Here is a 24,743-nt window from a genome sequence, read left to right as displayed (position 1 = left end):
ACTGATGTGTATAAAATTGATGACTAATAAGGACCTGCTGTATAAAAAAGTAAATAAAATTTTAAAAAAAGAGTCATGTACCACAACGTTCATTGCAGCTCTATTTACAATAGCCAGGACATGGAAGCAACCTAAGTGTCCAATGACAGATGAATGGATAAAGAAGATGTGGCACATACATACAGTGGAAATGGAATATTACTCAGCCATAAAAAGAAACGAAACTGAGTTATTTGTAGTGAGGTGGATGGACTTAAGAGTCTGTCATACAGAGTGAAGTAAGTCAGAAAGAGAAAAACAAATACTGTATGCTAACACATATATAGGGAATCTAAGAACAAAAAAATTGTTCTCAAGAACCTAGGGGCAGGACAGAAATAAAGACACAGACGTACAGAATGGACTTGAGGACACGGGGAGGGGGAAGGGTAAGCTGGGACAAAGTGAGAGAGTGGCATGGACATATATACACTACCAAACGTAAAACAGATAGCTAGTGGGAAGCAGCCGCATAGCACAGGGAGATCAGCTTGGTGATTTGTGACCACCTAGGGGGGTGGGTTAGGGAGGGAGATGCAAGAGGGAAGAGATATGGGAACATACGTATATGTATAACTGATTCACTTTGTTATAAAGCAGAAACTAACACACCATTGTAAAGCAATTATACTCCAATAAAGATGTTAAAAAAAAATTACCATGCTTCTAAATGCACCTTTTAACTGGAGTTATACGGAAATTGAATTAAAGATACCAAAGATTTAAATTAATGTGTCAGAAAATAAGCAAACAGTTTGTGATTTTCAACATAGCTGTTCTTTCCCTTCCTCCTATTGTTCACTGTAAAGCTCCATTACCATAAAATAGGATTAAAGGAAAGGGAAAAAAGGCTTAAATGCAAATTTCTAAAATTCTATTCTCTTGAGAGAAAGGCATGCCAAACTATCAGTAAAATGGGATCTGGAAATACTTTATCTATAATCACGGTTACCCTTAATTAGCAAGGGTCATTACATATTTCCAACTCTTAACTTTTAGTACCCTGGCAAATGCCATAGCTCAGACTGTTCAACTGTGCTGTAAAAATACTCAGCTATGTGGGGGCATATCTCATTTTCCCCTGTATTTGAAGATAATCTCATTCACTTAAGAGTATCAAGAGAGAAAAGGAAAGGTCTTCAGAATAAAGACATTTTAAAAGCTTTCATCATATTCACATTTTTCCGTCTTAAAATTTCATTAAATATTATTTTCTAAAGATTCCTCCCCCTCCACCCCTGTCATTTACACAACAGTCAGCTACTAATCTCAAATGTTACGGGTTGGTGGCCACAAAGGGCATAAGAAAACCTCCCTGAAAAGTCTAGCTCCAGTTCTCCGATGAGGACAGCTCATTTCCCCAGGGTTGGGAGTACTAGATGTGCAAACTGATGACTAGCAGGTGACCAAGGAGCTGGATAAGCTGTTTCTTGCTCTAACTCTAACTGCCAGGACCCCCAGGCTTAATGCTCAAACCAGCATGCTGCCCAAGGGGTGCTCGCCCTCAAGGCAAAGGCTGGTGACAAGAAGCCACACTGACCTTTCAATTTGTCAGCAGTCATCCAAAGGACACAGTTTATTAGCTTAGCAAACTGACACTATTTTTTTAGTCTGGCTGTTCTTCACTAGAATAAAATGCAAACAAAACTTTCCAATACCTGTCTTTAATAGGCCCAATTGCCACCTAAGTCCATTTTAATGCTTGTTTCTTAAAATTAGATTGTCAAACTTCCAGCATAAAAATAACTATATTGTCACAGTCATACCCATTTTACTGTGCTTCGCAGATATTTTTTTTTCGTGTTTTTTTTTTTTTTAACAAATTAAAGGTTTGTGGCAACCTTACATCAAACAAGTCTATTGGCAGGATTTTCCAACAGCATTTGCTCACTTCATGTCTCTGTGCCACATTTTGTTAATTTTCACAATTTCAAACTTTCTCATCATTATTATATTCGTTATAGTGATCTGTGATCAGTGACCTTTGATGTTATTGCAAAAAGACTGACTCACCAAAAACTGAGATGGTGGTTAGCGTTTTTTTTAGCAATGGTATTTTAAAATTAAAGTATGTACATTATTCTTTTAGGCATAATGTCCTTGCACACTTAATAGACCACAGTATAAACACAACTTTTCTATGCTTGAGAAACAAAGATTCATGTGAATTACGTTATTATGATATTTGCTTTCTTGCAGTGGTCTGGAATTAAACCCACAATGTCTCTGAGGTATCTCTGTACTTATTTTTTTAAACAATTTAACCCTGTCCCCAAACTTTCTTCCTAACAACTCACCTTAGAAAAACACGTATTTGAGCTGTGGGGTAGTGGGAACTATGTTACCTGTTACCTGCTATTCAGGTAACAGGAAGGCAAGGTCAGCAGAGTGATACAGGACCAGACGGCCTGAGTCCAGGTGTGATTACCTCCTCTCCAAGCCTTCTTTCTTCACCTGTACAACATGGACTGTAACAGTGCCTACTTTACAGGATAGTCCAAAGGGTTAAATATGATAATCCATTTAACCCTCAGGGCCTGTCTGGCACATCACACAGTGACCAAAATAGGCTAGGACTATGACAGAGTGATGACATCCCTAGATGTCACATCCCCACACTGACAGCAGGCATGATACAAATGCTTTCATGGGTTACTTCAGCCAGGCGGTGGCAGGCACAGTGTGGAGACAAACATTGGCCCTGGGCAAATTCATTATCTTGGCCCTAAGTCACTGTATTTGAAGGCTTGATTTCCTCTTGGAAAATGAAAAAGTCTTACACGATCAGTGGTTTTTCTTTCTTCAAAAAAAAAAGAAAAAAGAAAAAAGAGTCCTTAAGAAAACTAAAATCATATCAAGCATCTTTTCTGACCACAACGCTATGAGATTAGAAATGAATTACAGGGAAAAAAACATAAAAAACACCAACACATGGAGGCTAAACAATACGTTACTAAATAACCAAGAGATCACTGAAGAAATCAAAGAGGAAATCAAAAAATATCTAGAGACAAATGACAATGAAAACACAACGATCCAAAACCTGTGGGATGCAGCAAAAGCAGTTCTAAGACGGAAGTTTAGAGCTATACAAGGCTACCTCAAGAAACAAGAAGAATCTCAAATAAACAATCTAACCTTACACCTAAAGGAACTAGAGAAAGAAGAACAAACAAAACCAAAAGTTAGCAGAAGGAAAGGAATCATAAAGAACAGAGCAGAAATAAGTGAAATAGAAATAAAACAATAGCAAAGATCAATAAAACTAAAAGCTGGTTCTTTGAGAAGATAAACAAAATGGATAAACCATTAGCCAGACTCATCAAGAAAAAGAGGGAGAGGACTCAAATCAATAAAATTAGAAATGAAAAAAGAAAAAAACTACAAGAGAAATATAGCCTGAGAGAAATTTCAAGAAATATAGATAAAAGATATAATAAAAGTTAAATCTCACCTTCTTGACTTCCCCTACCCCAAACCAGTTTTTGAACTGTGCTATGCAGAGTCTTAGGGATCCCTAGAAACAGAAGGTGGCTTCCAGCAGAAGCCAAGTAGGCAGGGCCCCAAGGAACCCCTCTTCTCCTATCACTACCTCAACAAAAGCAGCTCTGGCTTCTATGCATTTTATATACTGGATTTCACAGATTTTAAAACAAAGGTTCCACTACCAAAGTGAGGCTTAAAAACCACAGGATTAAATTACTCTAAAGATATTATCCAGCTCTAAAACTCTACGATTCTGGTCTATTAAACCAAATCCCCATAGTTGCCATTACATCTACATCAAGTTTCCATAAAATTTCCTGAGACTTTACCTTACCTCTAGCTCAAGATCCTGAGGTTCCATTTCAGAAAGTGATAGCACAGCAATTTTGGTAACTTTACAGACCTCATGGTCTCCTGGAAGTTTGCCCACCAAAGCTTTCTGCCGAATTAAAATAAGCCACCATGGTAGATCTGAAAGAGAAAAGTCATATTTAATGTCTGGCTTCTATAAAGTGGTACTGTCCCGGCAAGCTGAAGGTGAATAATCAAACACAGTGTGCAAAAGATACAACCCTTTAAAGCAGCAGTCCCCAACCTTTTAGGCACCAGGGACCGGTTTTGTGGAAGACAATTTTTCCACGGCTGAGGCGGGTTGGGGTGTGGTTCAGGTGGTAATGTGAGCGGTGGGGGGGACGGTTCAGGTAGCAACGCGAGCAATGGTTCAAGCAGTAATGCAAGCGATGGGGAGCGGCAGATGAAGCTTTACCTGCTCCCCCCTCCTCCCCGCCCCGCTCACCCTGTTGCGTGGCCCGGTTCCTAACAGGCCGTGGACTGGAACCTTTTAGAGCACAACAAAGATATAAAAATGACCCTTAAATGTATGAAAAGATTTTCAATGGAGATGTAAATTAAAATGTTGCAATACCATTCTCACCCATCAGCTTGGGGATAATAAAAAAGTATGACAGCACATTCGCTGGCCAGGCTGCGGGAACCAGGCACTCTCCTAGTGCTGGTGGGAATACAAACGCACACAACTTTTCTGGAGGGAAATTTTGTGATAACTAATAATAAAACATACACACTTACCTTTTAACCTAGCAATCCCACTCTTGTGAATTTACCCTGAAGACACACCTCAACAACACAAAAGTACACATACTCAAATCTATTCATTGCAGCAGTTTACAACTGTAAAATACTGGAAACAACTAGAATGCCCAGACATAGGAGAATGGCTGAATAAACTATGGCACATCTATGCAGTAGAGTACTATGCAGCTGTAAAAAAGCATTCTGTAAACTGATAAGAAGTGATTCCTAGATATATTAAGGGGATAAACTGGATATTATTAATATACAATAAGGGTATTACATAATAAGATATAGTATTAAATCGAAGCACAAAAGAGTATCTAGAGTGTGCCACCCTTTCTGTAAGAAAGATGAGAAAATATGCACATATCTGCTCATTTGTACAAAAAAAAAGAGGAAAGAGAAATGAGAAATTAATGAGATTGGCTACTGAACAAGGAGTAGGTGGAAATGACATGGAAGGAAGAGAAAACAGGAATGGGATAAAAGGGATCAGGGGGATGACATCTCTCAAAGTATACCCTTTCACGTAGTTCTGACTCTTAGAATCATGGTAATGTTTCACATCCCCTCAAAAACAAGTAGTTCAAATTAACCAGAATGTGAAGGGAACCCAAAACAAAATGCAAAGAGTAACCCAACTCTGTTACAAATGGAAAACGTAACCATAATGTAGGAGATAAGGAAGAAATAAACTAATCTAAATAACTTTGGAAAACAGTATTTTGCAAGGATAAAGACAAAAAGAACTGTATACAATATTGTACTCTGGTTAGTGAATTATTTTTCAGAAGAGTATGAGTTAGCAATTCCAAAACTACTTCATGTGTACACTAGGACTGAGCAAATAAGTAAATATATTGAAGAAAGTGGGGGAGGGGTGTAAAACAAATGAAAGAAGTATTTAATAATTACAAGAAAGAAAGGAAAGAAAACACCTAGAGGCCCAATAGTTATGTTTCCAATCCAAATTTCTACTTCTCACAAAAGATTTCTATTTAACTGAGAAATGGTCTATGAAAGACAGCATCCAAAAGCAATTTTTCATTTTATGAGACTCTACACCCTTTAAAAATACTACCTAATTAGTACCAAAAATAAAAATAATTGAAACAGTGTTTCAGGAATTTCTTACTATAGAAAAATAGCATGATGGATATATATTCCCCTTATGAAAAAATATTTTTTAAAAGATATATAGTATTTTAATTTCCCCCATTTTCCCCCCAAATATTAGTCAACTCTCATTTGAGGGAAAGTGCTCTGGAGATGTGCTCAAAGCATTTCATAAATGCAAGAATTTGGAAACGTTTCATAGTTCTCTATAAAATAGGGTAGAAATCTACTCCAAAGTTTCAAGGCTTTTGCAGGTCATTTCATTAATATCATTAAACTTTAACCAAGGACCTACCATGTGCTGGGAAGTACGTCAGGCACAGATTAAGGTTACCAAGCACCTAACACACAATAAACCTAACACAAAATAAATAAAGCACATAATACATAATAAACTGTTGAATGCTAATACAGTCTGCTGAATAAAAAGAAATTCTTACCACAGGTCTCTTAACCTCACAGGAATAATTTCTATTTTACACTGAACAATGTAGTGTTGGCAGATGATCAGACAAGCCAACATTAGGAAGCCCTCTTCCCAGTTTATGCCTTCTTGCTTTCATATTAACATTAAGAATTGCGATTTTAAGAAATTACAGCAATGACAAAAACACAACGTGCACAATGAAATGTAATAAATGTCTTTCCAATAAGCCATCTAATGGTATAGTACCAAAAATATAAAAATACTAAATTTCAAACACAGAGGTTTTACCCCACACATAGACTCACTTGGGAAACGAAAGGCATGCTTTTTTCCACAAAAACATTGGTATTGTCAATACTGAAATTCAACTTACAAACTCAAATACATTTTTAAAAAAATACGCATATTTTTAGAGTTTAGCTAGCTAAACTCATACACAGAACCTGAAAAACTGAGGTGCTTCTATAAAAAAAATTACATAAAATTCTATAAAGAAACTTAAGTTCAATATGCCTGAGGAATTATAATGAAGACTAAATCTGAGAAAATATCATGTAAATGATCTCAAACAAAAGAGAAAAAATTTTGTAAACAGTAGCTTTCCCTTTTCAGAAAAGCCTCAGTGTTCTGGACTTTGAGGTCAGGACTCAGACTCAAATTTTAGCTGCCTTATTTACTTATCATGTACTTCAGCTTAATACTAAACTGCTCCAATTCTTGGTTTTCTCATCTGTAGAATGGGATAAAACCACCTATTTCGAAGAGTATCTATGTGGACTAAATAATTTTTATAATTCCTGTTTTTATTACTAAGAGCTAATGTTTACCAGGTAGCAAAACATATGATAAACCTATGGTAAATAAAACAACGTGGTGCCAGTACAAGAATGGACAAATGAATATTAGAAAAGAACAGAGAAGACAGACGCAGACCCACGTAAATATGGGCATCTAGTAAATGATAATAAAGAGGGGGAAAGCATGGTGTGTCAATAATTAGCGTTGAAATACATACTGAAGTATCTGCAGAAAAATATCTGGAATCTGCTTTGAAATAATTTAGATGCTGGGAGTGTGGGGACCATGAATAAAAATGTCTTTTTGTAGTTGACTTCCAACCAGCTCTACAAATTGCACTGGGTTAAAATCTCGTAAGTCTTTTAATACACAGTTTCCTGTCTTACTGTTTTCGGTCTTACACACTGATCAAAACAAAAAAACTAAGAGTAAGATAGATAAGGAAATTAATATTTACTAGTTATAATCTAAGTAAGGTGGGATGATGAAAATGTCCTGGAATTAGATAGTGGTGATGGTTGTACAACCTTATGATGATACTAAACACCACTGAATTGTAATTTAAGAGTGAATTTTATGGTGTGTGAACTACGTCTCAATCATTTTTTTAAAAAAACTCCTTCTAAAGAACAAAAGAACTTGTTAGGAGTCTTATCTACCAGAGCAGAGAGTAAAAAACTAAAAAGTGGGCTTCCCTGGTGGCGCAGTGATTAAGAATACGCTTGCCAATGCAGGGGACATGGGTTCGAGCCCTGGTCCGAGAAGATTCTCACATGCCATGGAGCAACTGAGCCCATGCGCCACAACTATTGAGCCTGCACTCTAGAGCCCGTGAGCCACAACTACTGAGCCTGCGTGCCACAACTACTGAAGCCCACGCACCTAGAACCCGTGCTTCGCAACAAGAGAAGCCACCGCAATGAGAAGCCCGTGCACCACAAGGAAGAGTAGCCCCCACTCACCGCAACTAGAGAAAGCCTGCACTCAGCAATGAGGACCCAACGCAGCCATAAATAAATAAATTAATAAATTAATTAAAATGAAAAAAACTAAAAAGTGTATTTCCTGTCAAACACAGAGACACAGGTATTTGAAACAGTGTTCAAAGGAACATTAAAATCATAATGGAAAGAAAATGAAAAATTTGAATTGGACACTAAGATATTTCTAGGCTGCCCCTAGAAAACAAAACAAAACAAACAAAAAACCTCATGAGAAATAGCAATATGTATTCCTGTAATTATTTTGCCTTAGGTGAAACAAAACGCAATAATAAACACATAGAAGCCTGGAAGTTCGGCAAGAATGAGCATGTTAGCTACAGGGTTAAATGATCCAAATATATTTTCTCTAGTTTGTGCTTTAAGCCAAGAAAAAGGTAAAAGTATTGATATATAGCATCACTACTGTTTAGCAATCCCAGTATCCAGTCAGGTATAGTTTTGTAATAAAGTTTTTAAAAGCACAAATGCAGGTTACTGCATTAATTTATATCACCCACCAGCAGAAGAAACTTGGCTCAATTAAAGCTGCCACACTGAAATCTGGATATGCGGTACAACCATGTGTCAAAGGTAATTTAGTCTAGCAAGGTCTTTCAGCATAAAGATATTTTTTCAACTTTTTAAACATTTTACAATGGGAAAAAAGGTCAATTTTGTAACCCTGACTCCTTCAGGAAAAGACAGACAGGAAAATCTGACTTCCCCAGCAAGATAAGAAAACTGATTAGGAAGTGATTATCTTGAAAAGCATGCCCAGTTAGGGCAAACTAAAACAATAGTCGTGGAAAAGATTCAATTGCTTGCCCTATACAATAACTGACTCAGTTAAAAGAGGATAAGTAATGGCAGGATAAAGATTTTCATTTAAAATTTTTTTTTCCTAAAATTGGATGAAAATCTTTTCTCCCTACTCATGACCTCACCTCTAGGAAGTACTGCATCTTACATATTTCTCAACATGACTATCCATCCTACTGACATATAGAAAAGATAAGCATTTGATCCAACAATGAACGTCTAGCAATCCTTTTCATTTTTATTAATGTTAATTTGATAGGAAATAAAGGAATACATTCCATTTGTTTAAAAATGTAAACATTACATATACAATTAATGTTCCCTTTGACCATTGTTCCCCACTCCATGGCAATTCTTTAAATCTAATCCAAACCCCACCTTGTGAGTTCTCTCATATAAGGAGACTAGCAGAGACTAGGAGAGCAATTGGTTACCATTGTTGGCATTAGTCCTTTTAATCTTACTTGAGAGTTTAACAATGACCTTTTAAACATACATAATTTAGGGAATTTCCTGGTGGTCCAGTAGTTAGGACTCTGCACTTCCATTACATGGGGCACTGGTTCGATGATCCCTGGTTGGGGAACTAAATTCCCACATTCTTTGAAAATGAGCCCCTAATAAGTATTTGGTGGTGTAATTTACCTTTTTTTTTTCTTTTGATGCAACACAGCTTTATCTAGTCTTTCCAAAGCATTCAATTTAGCCTTCATAGAAACAGGAAGTCTTTCTTTTTGTATCAATACGCATAGTTGATGGGCTTATTTAATTATGTAATTACAATATCGAGTAAAACAAGTATGAACAGGATTGGAAATAAACACGATCCACCAGAAGAGAGAGGGCTTCCTACTCAGTCTCCCCCCCGCCTTCAGAGCATCCAATGCATCTACCAACAGACTCTGCAGAGGCAGTAAGGCATGTTGGTTAATCTGGCAAACAGGTTAAGTGAGATTCAACTAAAAGAGCCCCTAGTGATAGAAATACATAGGCAGTACATATTCTGTGGGCCAGACACTTGAAGTGAATGAAGTATTTGTGTGAAAATGATTTTGCTTTTCTGATATTTTTCTTCTGGCTCACCTTTTCCAAAGACTGGTTCTGATTTGAACTGGTTCAATGGGATTTTTTTTTAAGACTTAATTCTTTTAGAGAAAAAAAACTTATTTATTTACTTTTGTAGCATACAAAGGTTCTGTTTTCACTGCTCTTTTGGACACTTTCCAGTTTCTCTGTGTCTCTCTATAAACATTCACGTTACAACCAAAGGCAAAAATAAAAAAGAAGGTGGATCTGATAATGACTCTCATATGTTTTCCTCCTTTAGCTTGCCCCAATCCTGCAGACTATATTCCTGAGGACAAAGCACTTCCTTCACCTCTCCTAGGTCCACGTCACCTGGAGTGTCCAACAGGAGAAGCTGGGAAATGACAAAGCAGAGAGAACCCTGCTGCCTTAACACTCGAAATCAGCACAATAGAATTTATAATTATACCCGCATGCCAATAAATACTAACCCAGGTGGTTACTACATACTCTGAAGTTGTAACATAATATTCAAATAACAAATATTTAAATTCTTGAAGAGCGTCTGTAGATTACGCCTCTAATAAATGCTCGGAGTCTGCATTTGCACCAGATGAATCCGAGAATGGAGATGTGTCTTTAAGAAGGAAAAAAGAGAATTAGGAAGGGGGATTATAGTTGGCTCACCTTTCCTTTCTTCTGTGTCAAGCTGATAATAAGAATACTCATATGTTTCTCTGCCATTTCAAGTTGACAGTCTAATAAATTTAAGGCAAATGACTCATTGCTCTTTTTATATTTTAAGCCTTAGGTGTGTACAAATTTAAAATTGCTATATCTTTCTGGTGACTTGAACTTTTGCTATTTTTGAAATGTATATCTTCTTTATGCTTCTTGCCTTAAAGTCTGTTTTGATATTGGGATAGACACATTATTTTTCAGTAGGTTAGCATTTGCTTGGTTTCTCTTTTTTTTCTATCCTTTTACTTTGGACCATTCTATATACATATACATATAACTAAGATATTTGTCTTAAAAGCAGCTTGTAGATGAATTTTATTGCTTTTCCATTATGAAAAGCTTTGTTTTTTAACTGAGTACTAAGTCCATTTGTATGTAATGTAATTGTTGATAAACTTAAGAATCATTCTACCGTCTTACCATTTGTCCCACCTGTTCTACATGCTTTCTTTTCTTGCCTTCTTTTGGATTATTAAGTGTTAAAATTATTATTATTCCATTTCCCCCTTTATTAGGTTTTTACAATCTTTTATTATGCTATTAGTGGTTATATTGTAGGGTCTGATAATACAAGCCCTAACTTACAAAAGCCTAATGTAAATTAGTATTTTTGACAGTTCCTGGACAGTGAAAGGACCTTAGAACACCAGCCCTTTCTAACTCACTATTGTTACTATTATTGTTGTGTGTTTTCATTCTGCGTTAATTTTAAACCTCATATAAAGCCAACTTTATTTAAATTTACCAACACATTTACTCTTTCCACTGAACTTCACTCCTTCCTACAACTCCACACTCCCATCTGGAATCATGTTCCTTTTACCTGAAGAATTCTTAGTATTTCTTTTAGTGCAGATACTGCTGATGACAAATTCTCTGTTTGGCTCAAAATGTCTTTTTTTCCTTAATTTTTGAAGGTATAAAATTCTAGACAGGCACTTTGAAGACAGCATTCCACTGTCTTCCAGCTTCCATTGTTCCTATCAAGGCTGATTGAATGCCCTTAAATTTAATGTGTGGTTTTTCTCTGGCTGCTTTAGGATGTTTTCTTTGCCTTTAGTTTTCATCAGTTTTACTACAAGGTGCCTAAGCGTGGTTTTCTTTGTATTTTTTCCTTTGCAGTACAAAGTATTTCTTGACATTGTGACTTGTATTTATAGTTAGTTTTCGAAAATTCTTGGCTATTATCTCTTCAAGTACTGCTAGTCTCTTGCTGTCAGAAACAATCTGTCTAGTTTCTCTTGATCTCATTTTTTAAAATGTATGAAGTATCGTTAAATGATCCGTTATATAATATATTAACACACTATGCATTTTAAGAGACTCTAATAATTGGGTAATGTCTTAACGGCTTATCTCAAGATAAATTATGTTCCAATTTGAAGGATCCTGCTTTTCTTTTTTTTAAAAAACAAATCTTTGGTAGGAATTTAAATTCAGTCCAATGTGTGCATAAAACCTACTTCATTGATACCTATTGCATAAGCTATTAATTGGCCATTTAGTACTTTTAAATGAATATGAGCATAAGTCTATAGGTTTTATGCAAACTTATGCACGAATTTAAATTTCTACTAAAAGATATGGATTCATGGTATGTTTAATATAATTTTTTGCTTTATATTTAAGGTTATTTCTATTTTTTAAAACTACATTAAGAAAAATGCTTTCTTTTCCTAATGGAAATAGAGCACTATACATCTTTGAATATATTTCAGGGAGCAACATACACCATTACACATCAGGTAAGTAGAAATACAAGTAACAGTACCAGCACACCAGAGCTATTTTTTTCAAAGTACATCATATTGGGCTTCTAATACTCTCAGTGACCAAAGAGCCAATTATTAATTTGTTCATTTTCCAAGCATAGTAACTACTCAGTGTTTCTTGATGGGTCGTTCTGTTGCCTACTAAAGTTTCCTAAGTCTGGGTATATAGAAAACTGACAATGACTCATAAGAACAGCATCTAGGGCAAGAGGTACACTTACTAGGCTCCATTTCAAAGGTACCAAATGGTGGAATCAGAAGCATCTTCAGCTTAACCTATGAATTTAAATTCATCCTAATAATAAAATCCTTAATAATGACCTGCCATAAAATGAAATAATCTATTATACGCCATAAAAATATAAAGTCTTTTCTATTTATAATAGTCCTAGAAAACTATAAAAGTCTAACTTACAGAGTATCCATGGGCAAAATGAGTTTCTATATAAAAGTACATTTTCTAGGGAGTTCCCTGGCAGTCCTGGTTAGGACACCATGCTTTCACTGCTGAGGGCACGAGTTCAATCCCTGGTTGGGGAACTGAGATCCCACAAGCTGCATGGTGCGGCCAAACAAAAAATAAAAAGTGGGGACTTCCCTGGTGGCACAGTGGTTAAGAATCTGCCTGCCAATGCAGGGGACACGGGTTCGAGCCCTGGTCAGGGAAGATCCCACATGCCGCGAAGCAACTAAGCCCGTGTGCCACAACTACTGAGCCTGTGCTCTAGAGCCTGCCAGCCACAACTACTGAAGCCCGCGCGCCTAGAGCCCGTGCTCTGCAACAAGAGAAGCCACCGCAATGAGAAGCCCGCGCACCACAACGAAGAGTAGCCCCCGCTCGCTGCAACTAGAGAAAGCCCGTGCACAGCAATGAAGACCGAACGCAGCCAAAAATAAATAAAATAAAATAAAAATTTAAAAAGTCAACATTATAAAAATAAAAAGTACATTTGCCAGATAACTATATCTTTATCTTCCTAAAGTGCTAAGATGTTTTCTTACACGTTTATTTAAAATGTTAATATATTACATACTTTCCTACCTATTAAACCCAGGCATACTAAATATAATTGGGATTTTTATTTATGATGAAGGTTTATCATCATGAAGATAAATTACTGCTTTGGGGGGTGACATAAGTATGCTTCAAGGTTGGAGGTGATTGGCCCCTGTGCATGAAGGGACCCAAGCCTACCGGCTGTAAAAAACCTGATAGCCAAGAACCAAGAATCTTCTTTCTTAAACACAATTAGACCTGATAATAATTTGATTGTAATCACTTCAAAATGTTCAATAAGAATATAAAGGAGGAAATAAATATAGGAAGCACGTTTATAGCTGGCCCATACAGTCAGTCAGTCAATCTTACCTTAACAAGCCTCTTCTCTTTATGGAGTAAAAAAAACTTTTAATATCACTGCCATAGGGATCACTGAGGGAAACAACTAGAGTTTAAGAACAAATTCATTTATAACTAGAAAATGGAACGATCGTGAAACAGAAGAGGCAAGTTGGCTTGCCTCTAGAGTTTCTCCCTGCCTGAGGATATAAAACTCTGCCAGTTAGAGGTACGCTCAGAACTAAGCAGCATGCTTATCTGATGACCCTTGGGAGAGCTCAGAACTATGGGGCACCTTCATGTGTCCAGTTCAAGTACTGCTCCTGCCGGGGAGGTGGAACCATCTGCACCAAGGAGATTGGAGCTCAGATCAGGGACAAGGGAGGTGATGGAAAATTCTGAAGCATAAAGTAATGGAGCAGGCTGAGGGGAGCAAAGAGAGGAGGGAAGGGTCATTCAGCACCGAGGTACCTGGGAAGAGAGTAAAAGGAAGAGGGAAGCAAAAACCAGAGACAAGAAGATGCCAAAGAAAGGAACCAATTGTACCACTTAGCTGCCTGCTTCCAAGACCCAAAGCTATTAACAGAATAGGTCAGCTAAACTACAATTAAAGAATCTTTTAAGGATTAACCAGGAACCTAGTCACCAATGTAAATCTTACCTCCAAAATAAGTAGTTCTGAGACCCTCATGAATGAAAAAGTGAATATAAAATGACTGTTTTAAAATTACATTTTAGACTATTTGGTAGAAATGTTATGTTACGAATAATACTGTTTCTTTTTTTTTTTTTTTGGCTGAGTTGGGTCTTCGTTGCTGCCCGCGGGCTTTCTCTAGTTGCGGCGAGTGGGGGCTACTCTTCAATGCAGTGCGCGGACTTCTCATTGTGGTGGCTTCTCTTGTTGCAGAGCACAGGCTCTAGGCGTGTGGGCTTCAGTAGTTGTGGCACGTGGGCTTAGTTGCTCTGCGGCATGTGGGATCTTCCCTGACCAGGGATTGAACCTGTGTCCCCTGCATTGGCAGGTGGATTCTTAACCACTGCGCCACCAGGGAAGTCCCGAATAACACTGTTTCTTTAAAATACTTCCTTCAAATCAACTTTACTACATAAAAAAAAGTCACCTTTGTTACCAAAAGGTAGATTACTTAATTTTTAAATTAAGTTAAAATCAGAAGTAATGACAACAGGATACAACAAAAACTATTCTCTGACTTAAATATTTTCAATGGTTTTATTGAGATATAATTCATATACCATAAAATTCACTCATTTTAAGTAAAACAAGTCAATGATTCTGAAGAATTTAGAGTTGTACAACCATCATCGCAATCCTTACATGTTTTTATTATATGAGTTGTCAGTAGACAATAAAACAATCCACTTCTCTCAAGGGCAACTGTACGCAGACAATTGAACTCGTATTTAAACAGAAGCACTATCTAAAGACCGCGCCTGAGAAGCAGGCCTCCAGCAGAGGCTGAGAGCTCTGCAGGGACCCTGTCAGGCTTCTCTTCCTTTTTCTCCAGTGCCCTTGAGCAGTGGGGTTTTCTAATGGCTTTTTAGGAAACTACTAAGGCAATGCTGGTGACACTCCATTCATTCATCACTAAAGTATAAAAATATTTCATGTCGTTGAGTGTCATAGCAAGGTCTCCATTGACAGCCACGGACTAAAATCAAACTTTTTAAATCATACGCATAATACACTTTAGCATTTTAATGATCGAGATATCCTCACCACTTTAAAAGTGAAGAAACAGCAGATGGTGTGTACTATTTGAATGAATGGGAGCGACTTGAGTGAACTGTGTCTGTAGCTGCTCAATACTAGGAGTAGTAATTCACTTAATTACTACTAACCTAAGAGCCTCTATTGCTAAATTAATCAGGATTCCTGACAATTCTTTCTTCAAACTATTTCTGAATATATCGTAGGAAAAATACTTTTGCATTTTATATTCAGGTATTTCTTACCCTAACGAGCTTATCCTCTTCTCAGTCTTCAAAACACGTATCCCCCGGGGATAGGTTCCAGGACCCCAAGTGGATGCCTGAAACCACAGATAGAACCGAGCCCTCTATATACATTCTTTCTTGAACACTGGGATCATTACTAAGTAAAATAAGCATCACTTGAACACAGTACTGTGATACCTGGACAGTCGATCTGATAACTGAAAACTTACTAAGTGACTAATGGACTGAGAGCATACAGTGTGGATAAGCTGGACAAAGGGATGATTCACATCGCAGGCAGGAGGAAGCAGAACGGTGAGATTTCATCACACTGCTCGGGATGGCGTGCAATTTCAAACTTATGAATTGTTTGGAATTTTCCATTTAATATTTTCGGACCATGGCTGACCGCAGGTAACTGAAACTTTGGAAAGGGAAACCACGGATAAGGGGGGGACTACTGGAGATTTTAATTTAAAGAGTTTTTGTAATCCATTTAAAGCCTCCAGCCTCGAGCAATCTCTTCCTGGCTCTGTGATGATACAGCTATCTCCTGGATGGAAGGCATCCCTAAGGAAGTGGTGTTTGGGTTGAGGCCTGAAATATTAGTATGATAATCTGGACAGGGCCAAGGTGAGGGGTGGGGAATGAGAGGAGAGTAGTCGTTGGCAGAGTTAGCAGCTGTGCAAAAAGACTCCCGTGATTGAGAAAACACATTTCAGTCCTCAACTCAGACATCACTTCCTCAGGGATGCCTTCCATCCAGGAGCCCCCGCTACCACCAGTCAGGCCCCTCTGCTATGTGCTTCACAACATCCAACATTTTTCTTCTTCAGAAGCTTATGTTTAATGATAAAATTCTGATGGGGTAATTAATGTCTATCTCTTGGCTTCGATTCTATGCTCCTGGAAGCTTTGAATTTTGTTCATCCTGCAGCCCCCAGCACATAATAGGCACTCGTAAATATTTATTAAATAACTATTTGTTGAATATTTTTGAATAGCCACTGCACAGGGGGACACAGCAGTGAGCAAAACACACATAGCCCCTGTCTTGGAGCTTATACCCTGGGGAAGGAGGTTGGGTGGAAGAGGACAAACGAAAAAGAAGAAAACAAAAAATTAATGTGTAATGACAACTGTGGTAAGAATTTGACTATCATCCTTACTTCCCCCTGGACACTACAAGGAACAGAAGACAATGATTTTTCATGAAGCTTTGCTTTTCCTTCATCTATTTAGCACATTACATGTCCCTTCTAATTTCTGTTCCTCATCTTAATAAATCCCAAGTGATCAAACCAAAGTCAGACACCTTCAGGTTGTCAAAAATAGGCTGCATTAGACCCTGGCTGAAAGTCCACCTGCCTGCAAATGTCTGGGGAAGACACCTTCCAAACTGAAGAAAGGCTAATGGTTCTAAACTGTTGTTTTCTAGGCACCAGGGTTAATAGAACAATTTTGGGGACACAGCTTGCTAAAAGGAAGGGCAATTATCAGCAAAGGATACCACAACCAAATAATACTTTTAAATTCTTCCAACACACATTTTTCTAAAGGGGCAGATGGATTATAAAATATAACCTTCACTAATGCTACTAATATTTCACTTCTAAAAACATTACTTTTTATAATCCCCACCATGTCACCTTTTAGTGACATGTTAGTATCATTAGTTTCAGTAAACATTAATATTATTGGAAAAAAATGTCTAAGTTTAAAATTTGTTCAAAATTGTATAGCTAGAACTTAAGTGGTTCTCTAGTGATATACGTGACACCTCTAAGTTACCTTTAAAACTAAGGAAAAAATAGTAATAGCCAGCATCTATTGAATGCCTACTATTAACAGGAACTATGCTAAGCACTTCATGTGAGTTTTATTAAATCTTACAATAAACATATCTAGGAGGTGTCATCATCTTTGTCTTATAGTTGGCAACTGAGGCTTGGATGAAGTAACCTGATCCAAGGCAACTGTGTGATCTTACGGTTAGTCCACTGCTGGGGCCAGTGCCTACTCAGTGACATTTGGGGAATGGCCTATTCCACTGTAAAACAAAGGGTCAGAAGCAATGGGGGGAATTCTCTTTGACATGCTTTTGCAGTGAGTTTTCCAGTGGATGTTAGGTTCCTGTTAAGGGCTGAATTATGTTCCCTTAAAATTCATGTTTGAATCCTAACCCCCAGTGCCTAAGAATGTGGCCCTATTCTAAAAAGTGGGATCTTTAAAGGTGTAAGTAAGTTAAATGAGGTCATTAGGGAGGGCTCTAATCCAATATGACTGGTGTCCTTATAAGAGGAAATTTGAAGACAGACACTACACAGAGAGAAGACAATGTGAAGATGATGTGAAGACACAAGGAGAAGACAGCCATCTACAAGCCAACGAAAGAGATCTCAGAAGAAATCAACCCTGATGAAACCTTGATCTTAGACTTCAAGCCTCCAGAACTGCAAGAAAATAAATTTCTATTTAAGCCCCCCAGTCTGTGGAACTTTGCTGCAGCAGCCCTAGCCAACTACTAACGGTTCCTAAGTCACGACTGCTTACACCCCATGAGCTTGATGACAGCCATGGCTCACCCACGCCGTTTTTAGACTGTCAATGACAACTATTCAAGTAAACTTATGTTCCCATCTCACTAGGCAAGAAAATTCGTGCATTAATATGTAGAGACTAAGTAGGAGGGAAACAGCAGTGAGAAAAAGTTTAAGTACAGACATTTTATTCCCCTCATCTTCTACCCCCAGAAGGTAAGATGCCCCCGTAGGAAAACGCACATGGAGTGATTTTCTCGGTTATAATACATACCAGGAACACACTGCCCATCGGCCAAGGTGGTAGTGTGATCAGAGCAAGAGCTTTAATGGGACACAGGGAGGGGAGGAGACGAGGCACGCCCAGGACAGAGGATGAAGAAAGAGAAGGTGACAAGAGTAAGATGGATGCTCAGGGGGTGGGAGCTGGGGGTGGAGTGATACACAGGGTGCGGCTGCAGTTCTCTTGTGGGTGAGGGGAAGAAGAACAGCAGGGGGCCCAGAAAAAACTTTCCTTTGCTTCCTCCCCACACCCTTTCTTAACAGCCAAACTTTAGAAGTGATGGGGCAGGAGGAAGAAAAAAAAAAGGGACAGGTTAGGAGAGTGAAAAACTGAGACACCTTCCCTGCCCTTCTTTACTTCTTTTTAGTATTTTTTTCTCTAGTTCACTCTATTCCCCACCTTTCCCTCTTCCAAAATATCCTATATAACAGATATCTACACTGCCTACCAACTTCTTGTTTTTGGTCCAAAGAAAGGCACGTGGTGCAAGGAGAGAAAGTGCATGTAAACAGGGGCTGACCATAGGAAACGCCCACACCTCCGCTACCTCCTAATGACCATACTTTGACTGCATCAAACTCATCAGCCAGTAACATATTTGTACATTGCTTGTAGGAAATGACCTTGGGTTGTCTGCCAAGGACAAACCCTCCTGCGCTGCTTGCCCATCCAGCTTAGAGCAGTGGGCATGTTCGAACTTTGTGACCAGGGAAGGTCCCTGGCTCAAGGTAAGCCAAAAAGTCTCTTCCCTAGGGGTCTGAACTAGATAGCTAGTCAGTCTCCAGGGGTTGTAGGGAACATCAGATGTTGGTTGGCTTGAGGGCTGAGGTTGGTTTGAGTACCACATAAATGCATAAATTCTGTCCCATGTAACACAGAAACAGAGACAGCCAAAAGAAGAGAAGACTGTAGGAGCTGTACGGGGGGAAGTGGTGGTCAGATACCACCTGCCGCAAAAGTAATCTCAGATCCTGAACAAATCCATTTCTTGGTTTTGTTCCCTTGAATTCCTAATAAAAATTTGTTTGCATAAACTGATAGGTTTGTATTTGCAACCAAAGAATTGATGAAATAGTGATAATTTACTAAGCACCTTTAGGTATATTATCTTACTTGAGATTCACAATACCCTAAGGAAAAAAAGTGGGCAGTTAGTTTTACTCTTGTTTTACAGTTTATAAAGTAGAGGCTCTGGGGCATTGTGGCCCCCAACGAACCAGCCTCCTGGGATGGAAACCCTTGTGAAGCCCCTTCCCACGTTAGTTCTACGTTTGGATGTGTGACCTCCTTAGACCAATGGGATATTAGCAAGCTCAGTGACACAAGCAGAGGCTTGATAAGCCCTTATACATTGGAACTTATCGTCTTAGCACCCTGAAAGGATGCTAAGGTATCCAGGAGAGAGACAGGCCCCAAGGAGAGGCCTTGTGAGATGAGACACGTGGACAGAGATGCCACATGAAGGAAAACTGAGATGCCCCCAGGCAAACCCCCAGCTGAATGTTGCCACATGGATGACCCCAGCCAACAGAAGAAAAGGGCAGAAGAGCCGCGTGGCTGACCCATAGAATCGTGAGCTATTATACGCTGTTGTTTTAAGGCGTTAACTTTTGGGACAGCTTGTTACACAGCAACAGATGAAACAGATGTTATGTAACTTCTCCTATTATCTAAAAGCTAATAAATACAGCCTAAATTCAGGTCTCTTGACTCATGTCAGTGATTTATTCACTGTTTCAAAATGTAACTGAAATTGGAGAAAAATAACTCCAAAGTTTCATAAGCTTCACTTAAACAATAGAAAATGAATTTTAGCTCAGAACATTCAACTGTGAAATTATCCTGTCAGCATATAAATGAATTAAAGATATACGTATGTAAATGTGGACAGGTAGGAGAGTGTGACTAAAATACTTAGCATGTTACACAATGTCTAATGCTTTTCTCCTTTGTATTGAAAGAATTTTAAAACTACCAAAGACAGAACATACAATAATGCTCGCAGTGGTATTATTTCTAATGGCAAAAAAACAACAATGACAAAAATTACCCAATGACAGAAAAAAGGACAAATTATGATATATTCATGCAATAGTGAAAATAAGGAACTAAAGTTTCCTATATCAACGTGGATAAATCACAAAGCATCAAGTTGTGGGAGTGGAGAGGAGAAGTGGAAGAAGACAAACTGCTTAATACCATTTATATAAAATTCCCCAAACACAAGGCTCAGCAACATATTGTCGAGGGATACATGTGTAACAACAGCAATAATGAAAATCAAGGGACGAATAAGTACGATATTCAAAATCACAGACTCTCTTGAAGGGAAGGAGGCAGGAGAGGATACACTTGGAGAAAGGCAGTGAGGGCTCCAAAGACATTCGGCACGTTTCATTCCTTAATCTAGGTGGTAGATAAATGCGTGTTTGTTTTTCAGCAAGCTATACTGCATATCCGTGGTAAATAGCTTTTCGTGTCTATAAAATAGATGACACATTTCAGAAAATAACCACAAGAATCAGCAAAAGAAAATTAGACTGTCTCCAGCAATTTGTGCTTTATATCATCCAGAAATTAACCTAGCTTCCAAACGCTCAGTCATTTTATTTTTAAAGCATTTTTAAAAGCACACTACAGAGGTAGCTACACTCCCAATAACACAGCAATAACAGCAAAGCTTCCTATAGCTCTTAGCTCACATTAAAATTGCTACCAAAGGAAAAACAGATATTTAAATTTAGTGCTTAAAATATCTCATTCAGTCCTTTTCATGACTTTTTGGGACCCGCCTACGTAACACCTACCTTCTTACAAACAAAATTCCCTCTGAACTCAGCACAGGTGCCTGTCCTTCAAAGGGAGGGCTTAGTGAATGATCTAGACCTTCCATGAATTTGCCTGCCCTGGATACAGCTCCCGGAAAGGACTGCACTGTGTACTAACAGACCCATACTCCTCCCTGGCCAGAGCTGATTATATTAGGAATGGACAGCTAACCCAAAGCCAACCAGTCCCGGTCTGACACCTGCCTACCTCTCCAGCCTTGTTCTTACTGTCCTCTCCCTCAAAATCAGTGTGGTTGGTGTATCTTTCTGTCAGAGCACCTAACACAATTCACAAATAATTATACATTTATTTCAACGATTACTCACTAATGTCTAACTTCCCTCTTAAACCATAAGCTCCGCTCATGGTGGGAACAGGTCAGTTATTGCTCATTATTGTATTCCACCGACTAGCACAGTTCCTGACACAATTCCTAAAAACAGGCATTTAATAGCTTGTGGGGTTTCTCTTTTTAAGAGGAAGAAAGGATTTTAATATTATGCCCCCCCTTTCTCTAAAGCTTTTGGGGCATCCCTTGGAGATACTGTGGATTCAGTTCCAGACCACTGCAATAAAACAAATAAAATGAGTCACACAAAATTTTTTGGTCTCCCAGTGTACAGCTGTTTACACTAAACTGTAGTCTATTAAGTGGACTGGCATTATGTCTAAAATATGTACATACCTTAATTAAAAATACTTTCTGGGCTTCCCTGGTGGCGCAGTGGTTGAGAGTCCGCCTGCCGATGCAGGGGACACGGGTTCGTGCCCCAGTCCGGGAAGATCCCACATGACGCTGAGCGGCTGGGCCCGTGAGCCATGGCTGCTGAGCCTGCGCATCCCGAGCCTGTGCTCCGCAATGGGAGAGGCCACAACAGTGAGAGGCCCGCGTACCGCAAAAAACAAAACAAAACAAAACAAAACAAAACCTTTCTTGCTGAATATACAGCGGAGAAAAGACAGTCTCTTCAGCAAGTGGTGTCGGGAAAGCTGAACAGCCCCCATAAATCAATGAAGTTAGAACACTCCCTCACACCATGCACCAAAATAAACTCAAAATGGCTTAAAGACTTAAATATGAGACATAACACCATAAAACTCCTAGAAGAGAACACATGCAAAACATTCTGAAATAAATAGTACCAATGTTTTCTTAGGTCAGTCTCCCAAGGCAATAGAAATAAAAGCAAAAAGAAACAAATGGGACCTAATCCAAACCTATAAGCTTTTGCACAGCAAAGGAAACCATAAACAAACAAACAGACAATCTACAGACTAGGAGAAAATCTTTGCAAACCATGTGACTGACAAGCGCTTAATTTCCAAAATATACAAATAGCTCATACAACTCAATGACAAAAGAACAAACAACCCAATCAAAAAATGGGCAAAAGGCCTAAGTAGACATTTCTCCAAAGAAGACAAACAGACGGCCAACAGATACATGAAAAGATGCTCATCATCGCTAATTATTAGAGAAATGAAAATCAAAACTACAATGAGGTACCACCTCACACTGGTCAGAATGGCCATCATTAAAAAGTCTACAAATAACAAATGTTGGAGAGGGTGTGGAAAAAAGGGAACCCTCCTATGCTGTTGGTGGGAATGTAAATTGGTGCAGCCACTATGGAAAACAGTATGGAGGTTCCCTAAAAAACTAAAAATAGAGTTGCCACAGGATCCAGAAATCCCACTCCTGGGCATATATTTGGAGAAAACTATAATTCGAAAAGATACATGCACCCCAATGTTCATAGCAGCACTATTTACAATAACCAAGACATGGAAACAACCTAAATGTCCATGAACAGATGAATGGATAAAGAAGATGTGATATATATATACATATATGACTTTATATATATATATTTTTTTTTTTTTTAAAAAACATCAATACAATGGAATATTACTCAGCCGTAAAAAAAAGAATGAAATAATGCCATCTGCAGCAACATGGACAGACCTAGAGATTATCATACTAAGTGAAGTAAGTCAGAAAGAGAAAGACAAATACCATATGATATCACTTATATGTGGAATCTAAAATATGACACAAGGGAATTCCCTGGCGGTCCCGTGGTTAGGACTCGGCGCTTTCACTGCCAGGGCCCAGGTTCAATCCCTGGTCAGAGAACTAAGATCCTGCAAGTTGCGTGGTGTGGCCGAAAAAAAAAAAAAGAACTTATTTATGAAACAAAAAAAGACTCACAGACATAGAAAACAAACTTGTGGTTACCAAAGGGAAAGAGGGGAGGGGAGGGATAAATTAGGAGTTTGGGATTAGCAGATACAAACTACTGTATATAAAACAGATAATCAACAAGGTCCTACTGTATAGCACAGAGAACTATATTCAATATCCTGTAATAAACCACAATGGAAAATATGAAAAAGAATAAATACATACATGTATGTATAACTGAATCACTTTGCTGTACACCAGAAAGTAACACAACACTGTAAATCAACTATACTTCAATTAAAAAAAAAAACTTTATTGAGACTTCCCTGGCAGTCCAGTGGTTAAGACTCTACACTTCCACTGCAGGGGGCGCAGGTTTGATCCCTGGTGGGGGAACTAAGGTACCACATGCCGCATGGCACAGCCAAAACAAACAAACAAGCAGAAAACAACAAAATACTTTCTTGCTAAAAACTGTTAACCATCATCTGAGCCTTCAGTGAGTTGTAGTAGTAACAAAGATCACTTATCACAGATCACCATAACAAATATAAAGTTTGAAATATTGCAAGAATTACCTAAATGTGACACAGAGACATGAAGTGAGCAAATGCTGCTGGAAAAACGGCACCAATACATTTGTTTGACGCCAGGTTGCCATAAACCTTAAATTTGTAAAAAAACGCAGTATCTGCAAAGGACAATAAAATGAGGTATGCTTGTATTTTTGTTTCACTTATACGGAAATATACCCACTTTGGGCAGACCCAAAATTAAGGTAAAGGAATCAAAGCCATTACAGAATCTACATTTATCCTCGAAGAAGAAAATATCATAGAATGCCACATTAAATTTGACAAGTTTAAGGAGTTTACAGAAACATACCTGAGTGAAGCTGAATTTTGCCAATAACACCTTCTACCAACCCCAGACAAATGGGATTCCAGGCAAGAAGTAGATCAGTAGCTAAAATAAAATAAGAAGCAATCATGAAAACATATTCATCAGAAAACATATTAAAACAGTATCTTTATAGAGAACAAACTAGTGGTTACCAGTGAGGAGAGGGAAGGGAGGAGGGGCAATATAAGGGTGAGGGAGTGGGAGGTACAAACTGTTGGGTGTAAGATAGACTCAAGGATGTATTCTACAACACGGTGAATATAGCCAATATTTTCTAATAACTGTAAATGGAAAGTAACTTTTTAAATTGTATAAAAATTTTAAAATTTTTAAAAAGAAATGTCACAGGAATGTCACAAGACGATTTTAAAAAAAACGGTATCTTTAGCAGTATATTAAAAAATGA

At 38.2% G+C, this 24,743-nt stretch overlaps 1 protein-coding gene across 1 annotated transcript in view; it reads right to left on the bottom strand.

Annotated features, from left to right (window-relative positions):
• Window positions 1–24,395, bottom strand: part of INPP5F (inositol polyphosphate-5-phosphatase F) — a 68,491-nt gene extending 44,096 nt beyond the window's left edge. The window contains exons 1-2 of the mRNA XM_024755917.1: window positions 24,320–24,395; window positions 3,860–3,996 (exon numbers count right to left, since the gene is read on the bottom strand). Of these exons, the coding sequence (XP_024611685.1) occupies window positions 3,860–3,886 (27 nt within the window). The 5' untranslated portion in view covers window positions 3,887–3,996; window positions 24,320–24,395. The remainder of the gene's footprint in view (window positions 1–3,859; window positions 3,997–24,319) is intronic.
• Between the last annotated feature and the right edge of the window lie 348 nt (window positions 24,396–24,743).

Source organism: Neophocaena asiaeorientalis, unplaced genomic scaffold, assembly GCF_003031525.2.
Source record: "Neophocaena asiaeorientalis asiaeorientalis breed wild unplaced genomic scaffold, Neophocaena_asiaeorientalis_V1.1 scaffold85, whole genome shotgun sequence".
Classification (NCBI taxonomy): Eukaryota; Metazoa; Chordata; class Mammalia; order Artiodactyla; family Phocoenidae; genus Neophocaena; species Neophocaena asiaeorientalis.
The sequence above is the reverse complement of the archived record's forward strand: the minus strand, read 5'-3'. Positions and strand labels throughout refer to the sequence as shown.